The 15,757-nt window shown below is 30.1% G+C and overlaps 1 protein-coding gene across 1 annotated transcript in view; it reads right to left on the bottom strand.

Annotated features, from left to right (window-relative positions):
* The window catches only part of LOC123016311 (guanylate cyclase 32E), a 65,640-nt gene extending 49,905 nt beyond the window's left edge, over positions 1–15,735 (bottom strand). Inside the window, exon 1 of the mRNA XM_044416627.1 lies at positions 15,495–15,735. Within this exon, the coding sequence (XP_044272562.1) occupies positions 15,495–15,735 (241 nt within the window). The remainder of the gene's footprint in view (positions 1–15,494) is intronic.
* Between the last annotated feature and the right edge of the window lie 22 nt (positions 15,736–15,757).

The following is a 15,757-nucleotide window of genomic DNA, read 5'->3' on the forward strand; positions in this document are numbered from 1 at the left end:
AAATAATGATTTGTTTTTTTGTCAATGTCATCATTAATGCATAATTTTCTTCAAGAAATGGTTTGTTAAATTTTTCATTAAAAAAATTACATTTTCATTTAACTTGACTTTTGTCGATGCAAAATAAATAGCGACTTAATTCGAATTAGTTTAATAATTGTGAACTAAATTTTCATTTCGCTTTCTGTAAATCGGCTCCTAAAGGAATTTATCTTGAAACTACGTCAAGTTTGCAATGCGATACTTTACCACCTTGCCTGCTTGCGGTTAGAAGGGTCGGCATCCAGCAGGCGTCATTTTCATTTTGTTCGACTGTACCTATAACTGGTTAACCAGTTAAATAACATACTTTACAGTCAAGGCAGTTATGGGAAACTTTTAAGATAAATGCAGTGACAGCTGAAGTGTGCTATTTGGTCACTATGTTTAATTTCTTAAAACTAAATATTTTAATATCCACGTTATCTTTGAAATGTAATGTTGGTTGCTTCAAAAATTTTTTCAGGCTCATTATTACTCGTGGGACACTCTGTATAATCGAATCGCTTTTACCAAATTCCCACCAAAACACATTTAACAAAATTAATTGCTTCTTCAGAAAAAGGGATAAGTTTATATAAAAATGCTAAAAAGCGGCCAGAAAGAGCGTACGGATTTATTTATGGAAGTTTGAAAACCAATTATAATTTTAAAAAAGTCGAAATTTAAATTATTTCACTTGTTATAATTATCTTTAGAATACGTTTTATTAACTTGAAATAATTATTAGGTTAGCAACAATTCTGAAGTAAAAATATCTGATCAGTCTACTGAACAAAGTTTAGAGTTGATTTTATTCAAGCCATTGGTATGATATTTGACATTACTTCCCTATGAAATAAATGCACCACGTAGAAGAAAGATAGCTATGGTTTGTGGTATGAATGCTATGATATTGAAACATTGGCAGAAACTAAAATGATTCTTTCGTATTACCAAAATTTTGTTTTTTCTAAACGGAAATGGCAATCTTAACCTTGGCACCCATAGCAAATTTGTTCATGGTAATTTTTTACGCGCCTAGAGCGTGGTTTGTATTTTCCAAATGCCTAAGGTATTTTAAACTTTATGAATTTTTGTTTGTGTGCAAAATTGTTATGATTATGAGTTATTAGAAGCTTTGGTCAAGTCAAAACATTTTATTTCGCATATTTTCAACTGTAGTCATTGGAAAAAGTGCTAATTTTTTAGAACAATGGAACAATCACGAGTTGTTACTGTTACAACTGTAACAGTCACAAATAGCTCCTATTTCTGTATGAATGCTAGGTTAAGAATAGCGTTACTTAAAATTGAATATGTATCGCAAATAAGATTGGTAACATTGTATTGATATAAATTATAAGGTTTTTATGTACATAAATTTTATGTCTTTAATTTTATTTTTAATAGGGAAAACTGTTTTGAGGCTAATATTTATATCCTCTGCATCATCATAAGAACCGTATTTCAAGCCCTATAAAAACTTACTGTCAGAGAGAATAGTATGTTATGTTATTAGGAGTAAAAGTGATAGTTTATGTGGCGAAGCTGAACGTTTATAAATAGTTCAGCTGGAGTCACATAAACTTACTTTTACTCCAAATAACACATACGAGTACTATTTCATCCGCAAACGATTCAGATGAGGAGAAAAGAGCAGCACAATAATTATCAAATAAAAGACTAAAAGAATCAGGACGTTTTGCAATGAAATCATAATAAATGTCACGAGTCAGTTTCTTAATTTATGTTGAGATTTTCGAAAGTGTTGATTGATTTAACTAGTGAGTACCTAACCAGTGTAGATTATAGTGCAAAATGTCGAATGTGAATCTACACTGTACCTCTCCAGAAAATGCTGAAGCAGCAAAAGAGACAACATTGGTAAACGTCATAGTAAATATCAGGTAAAAGTGAATAACGCTTAGGCGAAAAAACAGCGTTTTTACCGCATGTCTCAAAGGTAAAACTTTTACTTGCGGATTTAGTTATAAAAGCGTCATTTTTCTGAAGTTTGCGGATAAACTTTAATCAATCAATGAATTAATTAATTAAATTTAACTTTAACATCACAATGTTAAAAGCTGTCAAATGTGAAATACAGACGGAGCTCATGTTGTGTTCTTAATTCACACTACCTCCACCGGCAAATAAACTAAAAATTAAAATTAAATAACAATTAAATGATGCATTTTAGCTATAAAACATATACAGTATGTGCCCAAATTAAGTTTACAAGAGGAAAAAAATTATCTTTGATTTTACGCCAAAACTGCACCTGAAACGAGCAAATCTGTACTTAAAACTTCATTATTCTGATTCAGTGAAAAGAAAAGTTAATTTTTACCTTGATTTTCGATTTAGAATAATTTTTCTCTGTTTTTGTCACATTGGTGGTTTTATTATTTTGACAATGATGTCACTTTGACAAATGAGTTTACACAAGTTAAATAACAAGAATGTTTGTGAAAAACATAATTTTAATAAACAGCAACTCAAAAAACAGCTTTAACATAAAAACCAAACTCATTTTTAACAAGAACTGTTTTATTTATTTAATAAATTAATTGTCAGAGTGACAGATAGTTGTCAAATAAATAAAATCACCAATGTGATAGGACTTTAAAAGCAGAGAAAAAATATTCTAAGTCAAAAATCAAGAGAAAAATTAACTTTTCTGTTCACTGAATCAGAACAATGAAGTTTTAAGGCTGTCCGGGAGTAAACGGGCAAGTCGGTTTTCAGTACTTATTATTCTTTTTCAAAAGCAACCAGCAATACACCCTAGACAGAGTCTAAACTCTGTCTTTACCTGCGTTCAGGAGTTGGCTTAGTAAGGGTAATAAATTGTAATAAAAGTAAAAGATCAGTTCGCTAATATTTTTATGCTTTGAATTTGTGGAAGTTGCTCCAGAAATTTCTTAGAAAGCTAAATATGGTTTAGACTTTTGGATCTTAAAAAAAATCCAATCATAATTATTCCTACCTACTTGATAGGTTGTACATATTTACTAATTAGAAAGCTCACAGGTTCCATTTTCAATGGAAATTAAATTTTTGTATGGAGTAACAAGACATAATTCCATAAATTAAAATTTTTACAATCGGAAAAATTACAAACTTATGCAATTGTGGACTCAAAATTTTAGACATCAAGATATGTCAGTTCATTTGAATTCTTCGTCATTTTTATTCAGCTGTCAGCATAAAAACTACAAAAATCAAAAAAAAAGTTGCACATAAAGTCAGTTTTACATTTTATGTCAACCGAATGACAAATCGTCCAAAATTCCGTGTCCGTACATCTAAATGTCAAATTTACAATGCGCACTATAAAATTCATATTCTTTGGAGGGGCATTTATGATTTTTTTTAGCTAGGTTTTTTTAGTTTAAAAGTTTCCTTGTTTTCCATTACAATTTTTTACCATTGACCACATTTATGGGTACCACTAACTAACATTTATAGTTGTTTTGTAAAAAAAAAAATATTGTGATAGGCTGAATCATTTTTTATGAAGAACAACGATAAATTAAAAAATAAAAACGATTTCTTCAATATTTTTTTTTCATAGTTGCCCCGCTAAAAAATTATTTGTTTGAGACTTGGGACTTCTGGCGAGCATTTGTTTAAAAGTAATATTTTTTTGTATAGGCTCTCGAAACAAGATGAGTCTTTACTGGACCCAATAAAATAGTATGAAAATGGTTATATTAGGTTCTCAATACCCAAAATATAGTTTTTCAGAACGGATAAGTCAATTTAGTTACTATCGTGGTGAAATTTGTTTAATTAATAATAGGTCTAAATTTGTTGTATAATAAATTATTTTGTCTGATTATTGTTGCTATTTATTAAAACTCTCATAGATAATAAATAATCTTAGATCCCCACAAGGCACACATTTTTTCGAAAAAAAAAATGGTCAGGTCTACTAAACTCGGGAGATTCGATAGAAGTACAATTCCAACAAAATTACCTTGTTTTCTCATTTCACGTCAAATGTTTCTGCTTCTAGTTTTCTAATAATAATAACTGAAAATTATTATGCTAATTAAATGATAAAGATGACCATAATCCGTTATTTGCTTGGTAATATTGATCTTGAAATATTGTTTTGTTACTAATTTCAACAACAATTCAAATTATTAAATTTTAATTCGCCTTCTGTAAATCAACTCTTAGTTAATGGGCGACACAAATAATTACTTTGTTGCGTTGGAAATCTATCGAAAGTGTTTATATTAATTAGAAAATTAAAATTTTACTTTACTTAAAAAGTTGACACATCAAATAATTCCTAGTCTAATTTACGTAATACAGTTTTAAGCATTTTGAGTAAATAGTGAATTAATTACATTTATTAATTTACTCGATTACAAAGGTAACATCATGAAATCATGCTTCCCAGCCGATGAAGCTTTCGAATGAATGTTTATTGATGTTTATGACCCAAAAGATTTATTGCTGCGGTTTGAGTTCAGCCCCTTGCTAGCCGGCTGGGTTTATAGGGGTGTCATTCTTTCTGCTCGTGACTGTACAAGGGCAGGTATTGACCCTCGATCCTCCACAGAAGCGTCACTGACAACGCCTCTAGTGGTAAAAGCAATGAACTAGAATGCATTTTTGGGCAAAATATATTTATTAATAATTTAAAAACAACAGTGCTTTATTACATGGTGTTTGTTGAATTTGTTAAGAATTAATATTTTGTAATAAATACCAAAACCCTAAAACGAATCTTTAGGTCTACCGTTAAATATCGTGACTTTTACATCAATCACAATATCTCAAAAACTAAACACTTTTTTAAAAAAAGGCCAACGCATCGGCCTATTGAATATTCTTTTAAATTATCTTACAAAAACCGAAATTGATTACTTGAAAAATGACTGAGTAAAGTTGTTTTCAAGTTCACCATTTATGCATTTTTGTTCTTTTTTTAAAAGCATTAAATTTTTTTAAAAAAATCTCAACGTATCGGCCTGTAAAGTTAAAAAACCTTTATTTTGATGTATAATACATGAAATTCTGTTGCATATTAAGAGAGTAATCTTGTTTTCAATATACTAACGTCTCGAATCGTTGGTGGCGGACACCCTTTCAATTTGAAATATTTTAAAGATATAAACATAGATACCTGTGACAACGTTGACAAATTGTCGGCGTCTGTGATGGGCACAAGAAAAAGAAGAAAGTGCTGCGTTCGCACTTACTTACATACAGGGTGCGCCAGAACTCGCGCCCCAGAGAAAAATTTTAAGTAAGGTAAGATATCAGGAACATGGAAAAAAATGTTAAAAAAAATTCTATCTGTCAAAAAATTTTGACATTTATTTTTTGACATTTGACATTTTGTTATGTCTACTTAATGATACTGATGATCTTGTATATGTTTTTTTTATAATTATTTAGTAAAGGTACAAAAATTTTGTCAATAAAAGCCACAAATAACATTAAACAGAGTTACAGTTTAGGATATAGCTTCTTTGTTTCTTCTTTTAATAGTTTATAGCAAAAAACTTGGAAAATTATTTTTCTAACAGAAATAAATAGAGTCAAAGTGCAAAATTTAAACCCTCATAATTTCGAAATTTTTATAGATAAAATTTTTTTAACATTTTTTCCATGTTCCTGGTATCTTATCTTATATGGCATTTTTCTCTGGGGCGCGAGTTCTGGCGCAGCCTGTATATTGCGCACTTAACCTTCACACAAAACACGATTAAACTCGTCACACCGAACTTTTATTTAAAACACAAGGCGTTTCAACCACAAAGTGGTCATCCTCAGATGAGAATAAAACTACACACAATAAGCAATAAGCTTATTAAAAAAGCCTTAAAAAAGGCAAGTGTCAGTAACAGAAATCATACGACACATTTGTATCTGTGAGGTAATTGACAAATCGATTGACTTATCGGTAGTGTTATATTCTATAACAGCACAAATTTAAGGAATAAGATTATGCCATGATTACTAGATTATTATTATATACAGGATGTTCCGTCTAAAACCCACTTTAGAAGTATTGGGAGTTGCAATAATCGTATTTATTTGAAAATTGGTACATAGCCATAAACCATTAAGTCCTCCTAAATGAAAATATTTTCAAGATGGCGGCACTTCCGCTTATACCGGAAGTCGGTTTCAACATTCTTATTTTAAATGGAAAGGTATATTTTTTACTGCGTTTTCGGATTAATTGGGTTATTTTAAGGGAATTTTCATCAGCTTTTCCTATACCTAAAATTAGCCGTTTTTGAAATATTTGTAGTTTTTCAAAAATTTTTGGATTTGCACCTTCCACTTTAAAAAACGGAAACTCTGCTATTTTGAATTCGTTTTTTTGGCGTTTGAAAGAGAAAGTTTAGATCTTTCTTTCGGTGTTTTCAAATTTTGAAAAAAAAATTAACAAACCATAAGATTTTAAGGTTACTTTTGTAATAACTCAAATACCCATAACTCAATTTTTCCAAATGAAATACCCCAATTTTATAAATGGAGGAGAATTTAATTCTGCATCGATCTGTATTAACATTCCCTATACCTAATTTTAATAATTTTTAAGTTATAGTGACTTTTTGTTGAGACTGCCGAAAATCTGTTATTAGCCACATTCGTTTTCGTATAGTTTGCTATGGAAATAAAAAATGTCAAAATTGTTTCTCAATAAATGTCGACAGTGACTTATTATTTGACAAATAGTGCCAAAATATGGAGAGTCAAAGCTACTCAAACTTAGATTTAATTAATTTATTTTGTATTTATGGAGAGTGTAACATAATTATGATATCGTTCATTAAACAAAAATAAACTTTTCTCACTTGTTAGCTTTAAATAATGATTGCATGGTAGAACCTATCAATAATAATTAAGTTTGCATAACTTTGATTCTCCAGATTTTGGCATTATTTGGCAAATAATAAGTCACTGTCGACGTTTACTGAGAAACAATTTTGACATTTTTGATTTCCATAGCAAACTATGTGAAAACGGGTGTGGCTAGTAATAAATTTTCTGTAGTATTAAAAAAAGTCCATAACTTGAAAATTAATAATTAATAAAAATTGGGGTATTTCATTTAAAAAAATTGCGTTATGAGTATTTGAATTATTACAAAAGTAACCTTAAAATTTTGGGATGTGTTATTTTTTTTTCAAAATTTGAAAACACCAGAAAAAGGATCTAAGCTTTCTTTTTCAAACGCCAAAAAAACGAATTTAAAATCTTAAAAAATGGCAGAGTTACCGGTTTTTAAAGTGGAAGGTGCAAATCCAAAAATGTTTGAAAAACTCCAAATATTTCAAAAACGGCTAAATTTAGGTATAGGGAAAGCTGATGAAAACTCCGTTAAAATAACCCGATTAATCCAAAAACGCAGTAAAAATTATACCTTTCCATTTAAAATAAGAAAGTTGAGACCGACTTCCGGTATAACCGGAAGTGTCGTCATCTTAAAAATATTTTCATTTAGGAGGACTTAATGGTTTATGGCTGTGTACCAATTTTCAAATAAATACGATTATTCCAACTCCCAATACTTCTAAAGTAGGGCTTAGACGGAACAGCCTGTATGTAGCGCAGGTCTTTACCGATTAAAACTGATAAAATTCTTATTATTAAGACACAAGTTAAAGAGTTATTTTTTAAATTCCTATTATTTTAGAGGTCATTCATATTTGACGGACCTATAGTATTGCTCTGTATTTATGACACTGTATAGAAATGCTATCATAAGAAAATTTGAGATGATCACGTTAATTTCATGCTATAAGATCAAATGAGTTTGAAATTTCAATTTTAATTATATAAAGCACCATTAGCACCAAGTAAAGGATGTTTGACTGACTAAAGCACGAACTCACTTGCCTGTTTGCTTGAAACTTTGACGTTACATTAAGGTGAGAAATCTAAGAAGCTGTTTACATTGAACCTCGTATTGAGTAATAAAACAATTTAAATCTAACTGTTTCTGGAACACGCAAGAATAAAAATTTCCAGTCCATGGACCATTACTCCTGAACATTTCAATTAATAATAAATATAGGTTCAAAATATTCTATTGGAAAAACACAAAGACATTATTTTCGTTAATTATTTAAGACCCGTTCTTACGTATAAAATAGTCGAGTGTTTATTTAACTCACATCAAAGAAAGACCGTAAATCCCTTATACAGTTGGAGGGAAATCAACTAGTTATAGAAATTTGTACAGTTGGAAAATTTTAAATCTGTTTTATTAGCATCTAAGGTGCCTGACTAAAATCAATTTACACAATTTAAGTATTACCGTAATATTAATAATACTGAAAAAAATTATGTTAAATGAAAAGAAGCAAGACAGTATTGTCTAACATTTCTCAAAGATCAATGAGAAATAATAGCTTTTTAAGTCAGTAGACCGGTAGTAACGTTTTTATGGACGAGCTAGTAAATTACACGGGTCGAGTCCGAAAGATCGAGATTCGTACACTCTCGAGACCACAAAGCGTCCACCGGTCGTGTGACATTGTACAGAGTGTTATGTAAATAGATCAAAATCTCTTGAGGAATTCTTCCTTCAAGCAAGACTGTTAACGATAAAACGTATTTTCTTTTTTATACCTTTGTTTAAATTGAAATGTTTCACAACAAAATAACTAAAAATAATTAATTAATTATAGATTATTTTTTGTTGTGGTTTGAAAAAAAATAGAGTATGTTATGCGGTGCTAAAGTGGCTTCATGTAGCGCGGCTGGAATTAGCTGCCTCGCTAGCTCGGCAGTTAAACTTAATAATGATAAAAATAATATACTATATAATATACTATTGTACAGGGTGCTGCATTTTGGATGTTCCAATAGGGAATCTCCGAAACTAAGAGGTTTAGCTAAAAGCGAGTGATACATTCTGTGGCTTATTTTTTGAGAAAATAATATTGGTGAAAACTGCATCTCGATATCGTCTTTTGTTTTCGACTTATAAACAAAAGTTGACATTTTAGCAAAATCTAAAATAAATCATATCTTTGTTATTAGATATAGAAGATACAGATTTGAAACAAAGACATTATACAGGCACTTTTTTACGTAGAATTTAATAATGTTGTTAACAATTTTTTTCAGTTATTTGTTTAGCAGTATGACATTTTTAAAAAGCTTATTTTTTTCTGATCTTAAAAATATACAGGGTGAATATAAAGTATGGAACCAAGCAGTTTTATTTTTAATCATTTGCCCCCAGAAAATAATAATTAATATAAATTAAAGTAATATAAAAAAATGTGATCGTATTTTCATAACGAAATTTTATTTTGTTTTTGAGTTATGCGATTTTTTTTTGTCAAAATTGCAATTTTTGTGAATTTTTTTTTTTGAAAAAATTAAATATAAAGCAGATAGTTGTAATCCTTAGAGTATAGCTTTTATGAGAAAAATGATTTTATAGTGGGTTGCCATTTAAAAAAATATTTTTTTTTTGTAGAACTCATAAACAAAAGGAAATATCGAAAAATTTTATTCTTTTTAAATCATCACATTTTTATAGTACTTTATCACTCATCAATTAGTTTTTTCAAAAAATAAATAGTTTAAGCAAAAAACGTTTGGTTCCATACTTTTTATTCACCTGGTATATAATATATTTTAAATACCGTGCAATCAAAAAAAAAAATAAATAAATTAGAGTAGGCGGTGATTAAAGTCCTTCAGATGGCAATCCTAATTTTTGACATCAAATGTCAGCGGAAACTTTGACAAGTTTGCGTTTTATTCCTTTTAAGTGAAATAATGTTCACTTTAGAGCAGAAAATTTTTATTGCTGTACAAGAAGAAAACGGTTGATGGTCATTTTGACTTTCAGTTTGTGTGAAAAATTTCCAGTCCAGATTCCCAGGCAATGTGTTGCCAACTGTAGAATTTAATCGACGCCTACTCTAATTTATTTTTCATTTGATCGCACGGTATTTTTGTTTAATATTAAATAAAAAAATTTTTTTTGTAATATTATGACATTTTGTTGGTGGTTGGCCATGGAAACGAATGGTTATTTTGTATGTCATTTTCATATAAGTATTTTAAACATTTATTAAAGTAAAAATGCAAAATTACGACAATTTCGAAAAGTATTACATGTTAGAATGCTACATCCAGTCCAACAAAAATGCACCAGCTGCTTGCCAGAATTATTCAGAAAAAAAAAGATCTTGCTCATTTATGTAACTGGTGCTCCAGAAACAAAATGCTTCTTAATGTTGAAAAATGTCAAATGATTAACTTCAGTAGAAAGATAGTACCCTCAACTCCTAGTTACCAACTTAATTCGTCAGTGTTACCATCAACTTCAGTAGTAAAAGATCTTGGTGTTTTTTTGGATAACAAATTATCATTTAACTATCACTATGAAATTTTTATTGTTAAAGCCAATAAAGTTCTTGGCTGTATCAAGAGATACGGGAGAGATTTTAAAAATGTTACAACCCTAAAAACTTTGTTTGTTACACTTGTTCGCTCTATATTAGAGTACGCTTGTGTTCTATGGTCACCTTTTTATAAAACATACATTGAGAGAATTGAAGCTGTACAGCACAAATTTCTTAGTTTTATAAAATGGAAACTTCCGTCCTCAGTTGTAAACAATTACGCTCACTGCTTAAGCTATTTGGGACTGGCATTGTTGGAAACTAGAAGAATTTATCTATCAATCTGTTTCGTTTTTAATGTTCTCAATAATTTCATCGATGCTCCTGACATTCTTTGTTTATTTAAATTCTGTGTTCCTCATTATTCTGTACGCAAAATCCCCTTCTTTTATATTAATGCCTCTACATCTAATTTTTCCTTGCGTTCTCCTCTCAATAATGGTCTCTGTTCATGTAATCTTTATTGTAAGAGTATAGATTTTTTTACAAATTGCTCCCGTTCTTCGTTTAAACGTTCTTTAAAAAATGTATTAAGTTGTTAAATTTTTATTGTAAATATGTAAAAGCTTATTATTAAATATTATTAAATATAAATAAAAAAATATTAAATATAATAAAGCTTATTATTATTATTATTATTATTATTATTATTATTATTATTATTATTAAATATCCAGAAAGGCGACAACCAAGCTTGAGAATATTTGACCGACTGGTGAAAAATTTTAAATTATTTAGTGCTGTTAAACAACCACGACCAAAATGTTACGTAGAAGAAAACCGGGAAGAAGAAGAAATCAACGTATTAGGAAGTGTCACAGCAAATTCTAATATTTCCTTTAGAAAAATTGAAAATGATGGGGTCAGTCAAAAGAAGACGTCAAAAATTAAAAAAAAACACACACATTCCGTTCTTATAAGTATCATAAAAGTCATCAGCTACATCCAGGCGACATCAGCAACCGCCGATTAGAGCTTTGCCAGTGCTATGCCAGTATGTTACAAGAAAATCCATGGTTTTGGAAAAACATTATTTGGACAGACGAAGCTCGCATTAGTAGTGATGGAATTGTTAATAGAAACAATTTGCGATACTAGAACAACATAAATGAACATCGAGTAATAGATAACGGCATGTACCAGGGCCGATTTGGCTTTAATGTGTGGGTAGCTATTTATCAAAAATGGCTTATCATCTATATGAAGAAAACTTACGTGCCGAAAACTTTGTTGTTATGTTGAAAGAGCATTTGAAACAAACAATATGACTCTCTATGAGTATCAGAATTTGTATTTTCAGTAGGATCTCGCACCTGCCCACAATGCACAAACCACATCCAATTTTTTAAGTGAAATTTTTCAAAATAAGTGGATGGGTACTCATGGCCCTATAAGATGGCCGGCTCGATCACCCGATCCACACCTCTTGATTTTTTTTGTGGGGATTCTTAAAAGAAAAAATCTACACAAGAAGACACAACAACGTAGACAGTCTTAAAGAAAGCTTTGAAACTGCAATTCAAGGTGTTAATCCCGTGCACATTATAAATACTTTACGCAATAGTATTTGTAAACTATAGCAGTTATGCATCAACGTTAATGGAGGACTTTTCGAACATTTGTTGTAAATGTTATTGTCATTTGTTTTATTTCCTTAGTAATTGCTACTTTTTTATAAAATGTTCATTACATAATAAAAATAGTATTATATATCATTATCTTTTACAATAGTTTGAATATCAGTCACTGCAACGGAAATAATCTCGAAAATAATGTGTTTTCCATGGCCAACCACCAACAAAATGTCAAAATATTACAAAAAAAAAAAATTATTGAAAAATAAAATCCAAAGTTGAGTGTTGTAACTCTGATATCAAGAGCGCCTTGAATGACAGATTTAGATTCCTTGTAAAAAAATGCCTTTAGAACGTCCTAGTTAAAAACGTCTAGGTCTTTTAGTTTTCGCTTGAAAAAATAAAAACGAAAACTACAAATTTCCGTGTTTTTTTTCAATAATCCAATTTATTATTGTTCAGCATAAAAATGCGCAACTTTGCCCTAATCTAACCGACCTCGTATCTCTTATAATAACTGAGATCCCCATGGTGGAGCTCTAAAAACGAACACCCTGTATTGATATGCTCTTTGAACATCCCGGACATCACTTAAAGTACATATTTTAAAAATATTTTTATTATCCGTTGCGTGTTATATACCATTTTTAAGATTTTTAATACATTTAACTTTTTGTTTGCATATTGCCCAACAAATGGAATTAGAATTAGATAAGCAGAGTCTAGAGAGGGGCTTTTCAGAAAATCTAATTAAACCAACAATGTTTGAAAAAAGCATAAAAGGTAAAAAGTTAATTAAGTAAAGATTAAACTTTGTGGCTCACAAAGGCCAACTTTTGTTAGTTATTCTTATATGCGCCGGTTAATACATACAGGGTGCGCCAGAACTCGCGCCCCAGAGAAAAATGCCATATAAGGTAAGATACCAGGAACATGGAAAAAATGTAAAAAAAAAATTATCTATAAAAATTTCGAAGTTATGAGGGTTTAAAGTTTGCACTTTGACACTATTTATTTCTGTTGTAAAAATAATTTTCCAAGTTTTTTTGCTATACGCTATTAGAAGAGGATACAAGGAAGCTCTATCCTAAATTGTAACTCTCTTTAATGTTGTTTGTGGCTTTTATTGACAAAATTTTTGTCCTTTTACTAAATAATTGTAAAAAACATATACAAGATCATCAGTATCATTGAATAGATATAAAAAATGTCAAATAATATATGTCAAAATTTTTTGACAGATAGAATTTGTTAAACATTTTTTTCATGTTCCTGGTATCTTACCTTACTTGAAAATTTTCTCTGGGACGCGAGTTCTGGCGCACCCTGTATAACGAACATTTGTATGAGCAAAATACAAAATTCCGTTTGGGATTGTATAAAAAAACATTGATTTTAATATATCCAGGTGTCCGAAACGTCGCACACCTCCGTTCACTGTATCATCGGGCGGTGCCCTAGACAACAAGAAAAATGTTTAAAAAGATCTATCTATAAAAATTCCGAAGTTACGAGAGTTTAAATTTTGCACTTTGACTCTATTTATTTCTGTTGGAAAAATATTTTTTCAAGTTTTTTTGCCACAGGCTATTAGAAGAGGAAACGAGGAAGCTGTATCCTAAATTGTAACACTGTTTAATGCTATTGGTCGCTTTTAATAGCAAAATTTTTGTAAGTACCTTTACTAAATAATTATAAAAAAAACATATACAAGATAATCAGTATCATTAAATCAGTATCATAAAATGTCAAATGTCAAACAATAAATGTAAAAATTTTTTGACAGAATATTTTTTAAACATTTTTTCAGTACTCTGGGCAACTACCCAATTACTCAAGAAGGTGCATGACTTTCCGTACAACCCTGTATGTACATATACAAACAATAATTATTATCATTAAGCAATCCAGAAGAGTGTTACAATAATGAAATTGGTTGATATTCCCCAACAGTCCTGTCCACAATTGAGTAATTCAAAAACGCAACAAAAGACTCTGTTTTTTATTTAATTTCACGAAGTTGATACCCACTTCCGCCATCTTGAAAATATTTTCATTGAACAAAACCTAACCGACTATGGCTATTAACAAAATTTTAGATAAATATTCTTGAGAGAACTCTCAATAATTCTAATGTGAGGTTTAGCCGGAACAGGCTGTATACAAGGTGATTCACGAGGAATAATGAGCCTGACCAAATTCTCGATGCAACCACTATTACTCTTCGCAAGTTATTTTGCGACAATTAATGTTGATTGCATCGAGAATTTGATCAGGCTTATTATTCTTCGTGAATCACCCTGTATATGTATGAATTTTAAGACTGACCCCATAATATGCAGCAAATCCCCATCCCTCTCCGCTTTTGCTTTTTAAATAAAAACCAAAGTAATCGTTACATGAGTTTCTACTAGCCTCATCTTCAAACTGTTTGACTTTTTTGTTATCCCATTTTATCCTAAATCAAGTCGGGTATTTTACCAACAAGAATAATTTTAACCTAATCTCCAATAATAATAATTAATTATTTTAGCCACATTTCCCCTATAATTTTTCGCCTTAATACATGACGATGTATTGCTAATGGTGGAATCTTATGTTTACTTTTTATTGTACTAAAAGCGCAAAGAAAGTTACAGGAAAATGTGTTTATAAGACATAAAGATAAACTTATTTTTGTGTTTGCTTTTATATTAAAGCAGAGGTAATAAAAATGAGTTCATTTTAGTGAAGTGGCGAATCCAATTTATTAGGTATAATATACAGAATGTTCTGTTTGTATTGTTACAAATTTAAGCAGGTGAAAAAAATTTGGTACAGCGGATAACCCGATCGATAATCTTTACACACCTACACGAATTCAAAAGTAAAATATCGAAATTTTTAATCAAGGGCGTCCTAAACTAGGGGAATAGGGTAAAAAGTACTCTAACTATTTTGACTGAAGTTTCCTGTCACTTTCAGTAACAAAATTCGAAAACTTACCCTTTACTGTTTACTGTTACAGAGCATAAATACCATAAAAATTTTAAATTAAATTCATTTTACCCTATATTCCTCAACTCTTCAAAATGTTTCTTCAAATTGGAAGAAATTCATTTATGGACTTTTTCTGCAAACAATGGAAATGCAATGCAATGCAAATGTCTAATTTCGCGACTTTTATCTTGTTCTCTTATCCATTAAAAACAAATCAAATACTTTTTAAAAGTCTACTAAACTAGAAAACCTCTTTCAAAATAATAATCGTTTGTAAAGAGCAGGCTAAGATTAAAAGCTATTGGTGAGTTCAAAATTTATTTAATCTTTTGTGTAATGAAATAAAATTCAGTTATTCTACTATTAATGTAGTTAGTAATTCTGATCAGAAATTATAAAAGCTACAACTTTATAAACAGTTTTTTGATTAAGCTGTAAGTCTCAAAATAGATAAGATAAATCGCTGCAAGGGTGCGTCAAAGTAATTCATCAAAAAAATTCATTAAAGCTCACCAACCTGCATCCTCATTGACAGCTTCAACTGCCAGCGGTAAAGCTCCCAAAACGACTTGAGCTTGCCCGTAGGCCCCCAAGAAGCCGATAGTAACGGACTCGCTGAAATTGTGGGCCCCTGTTCCTGTCAAATAGCTGTAAAGTACTTCGTAGTCTTGACTCGAATTACTCGAATTGCTACAAGTGGTTTGGTCTAATGCGAAACAGACACTCGTCCAATAAAAAAAATATATAAAAAATAGCATAATTTTTACGTTGGCGATTAGT

Source organism: Tribolium madens, unplaced genomic scaffold (genome assembly GCF_015345945.1).
Source record: "Tribolium madens isolate multiple individuals breed KSU strain unplaced genomic scaffold, Tmad_KSU_1.1 Scaffold_1;HRSCAF=32;Tcas5.2_LG8, whole genome shotgun sequence".
NCBI lineage: Eukaryota > Metazoa > Arthropoda > Insecta > Coleoptera > Tenebrionidae > Tribolium > Tribolium madens.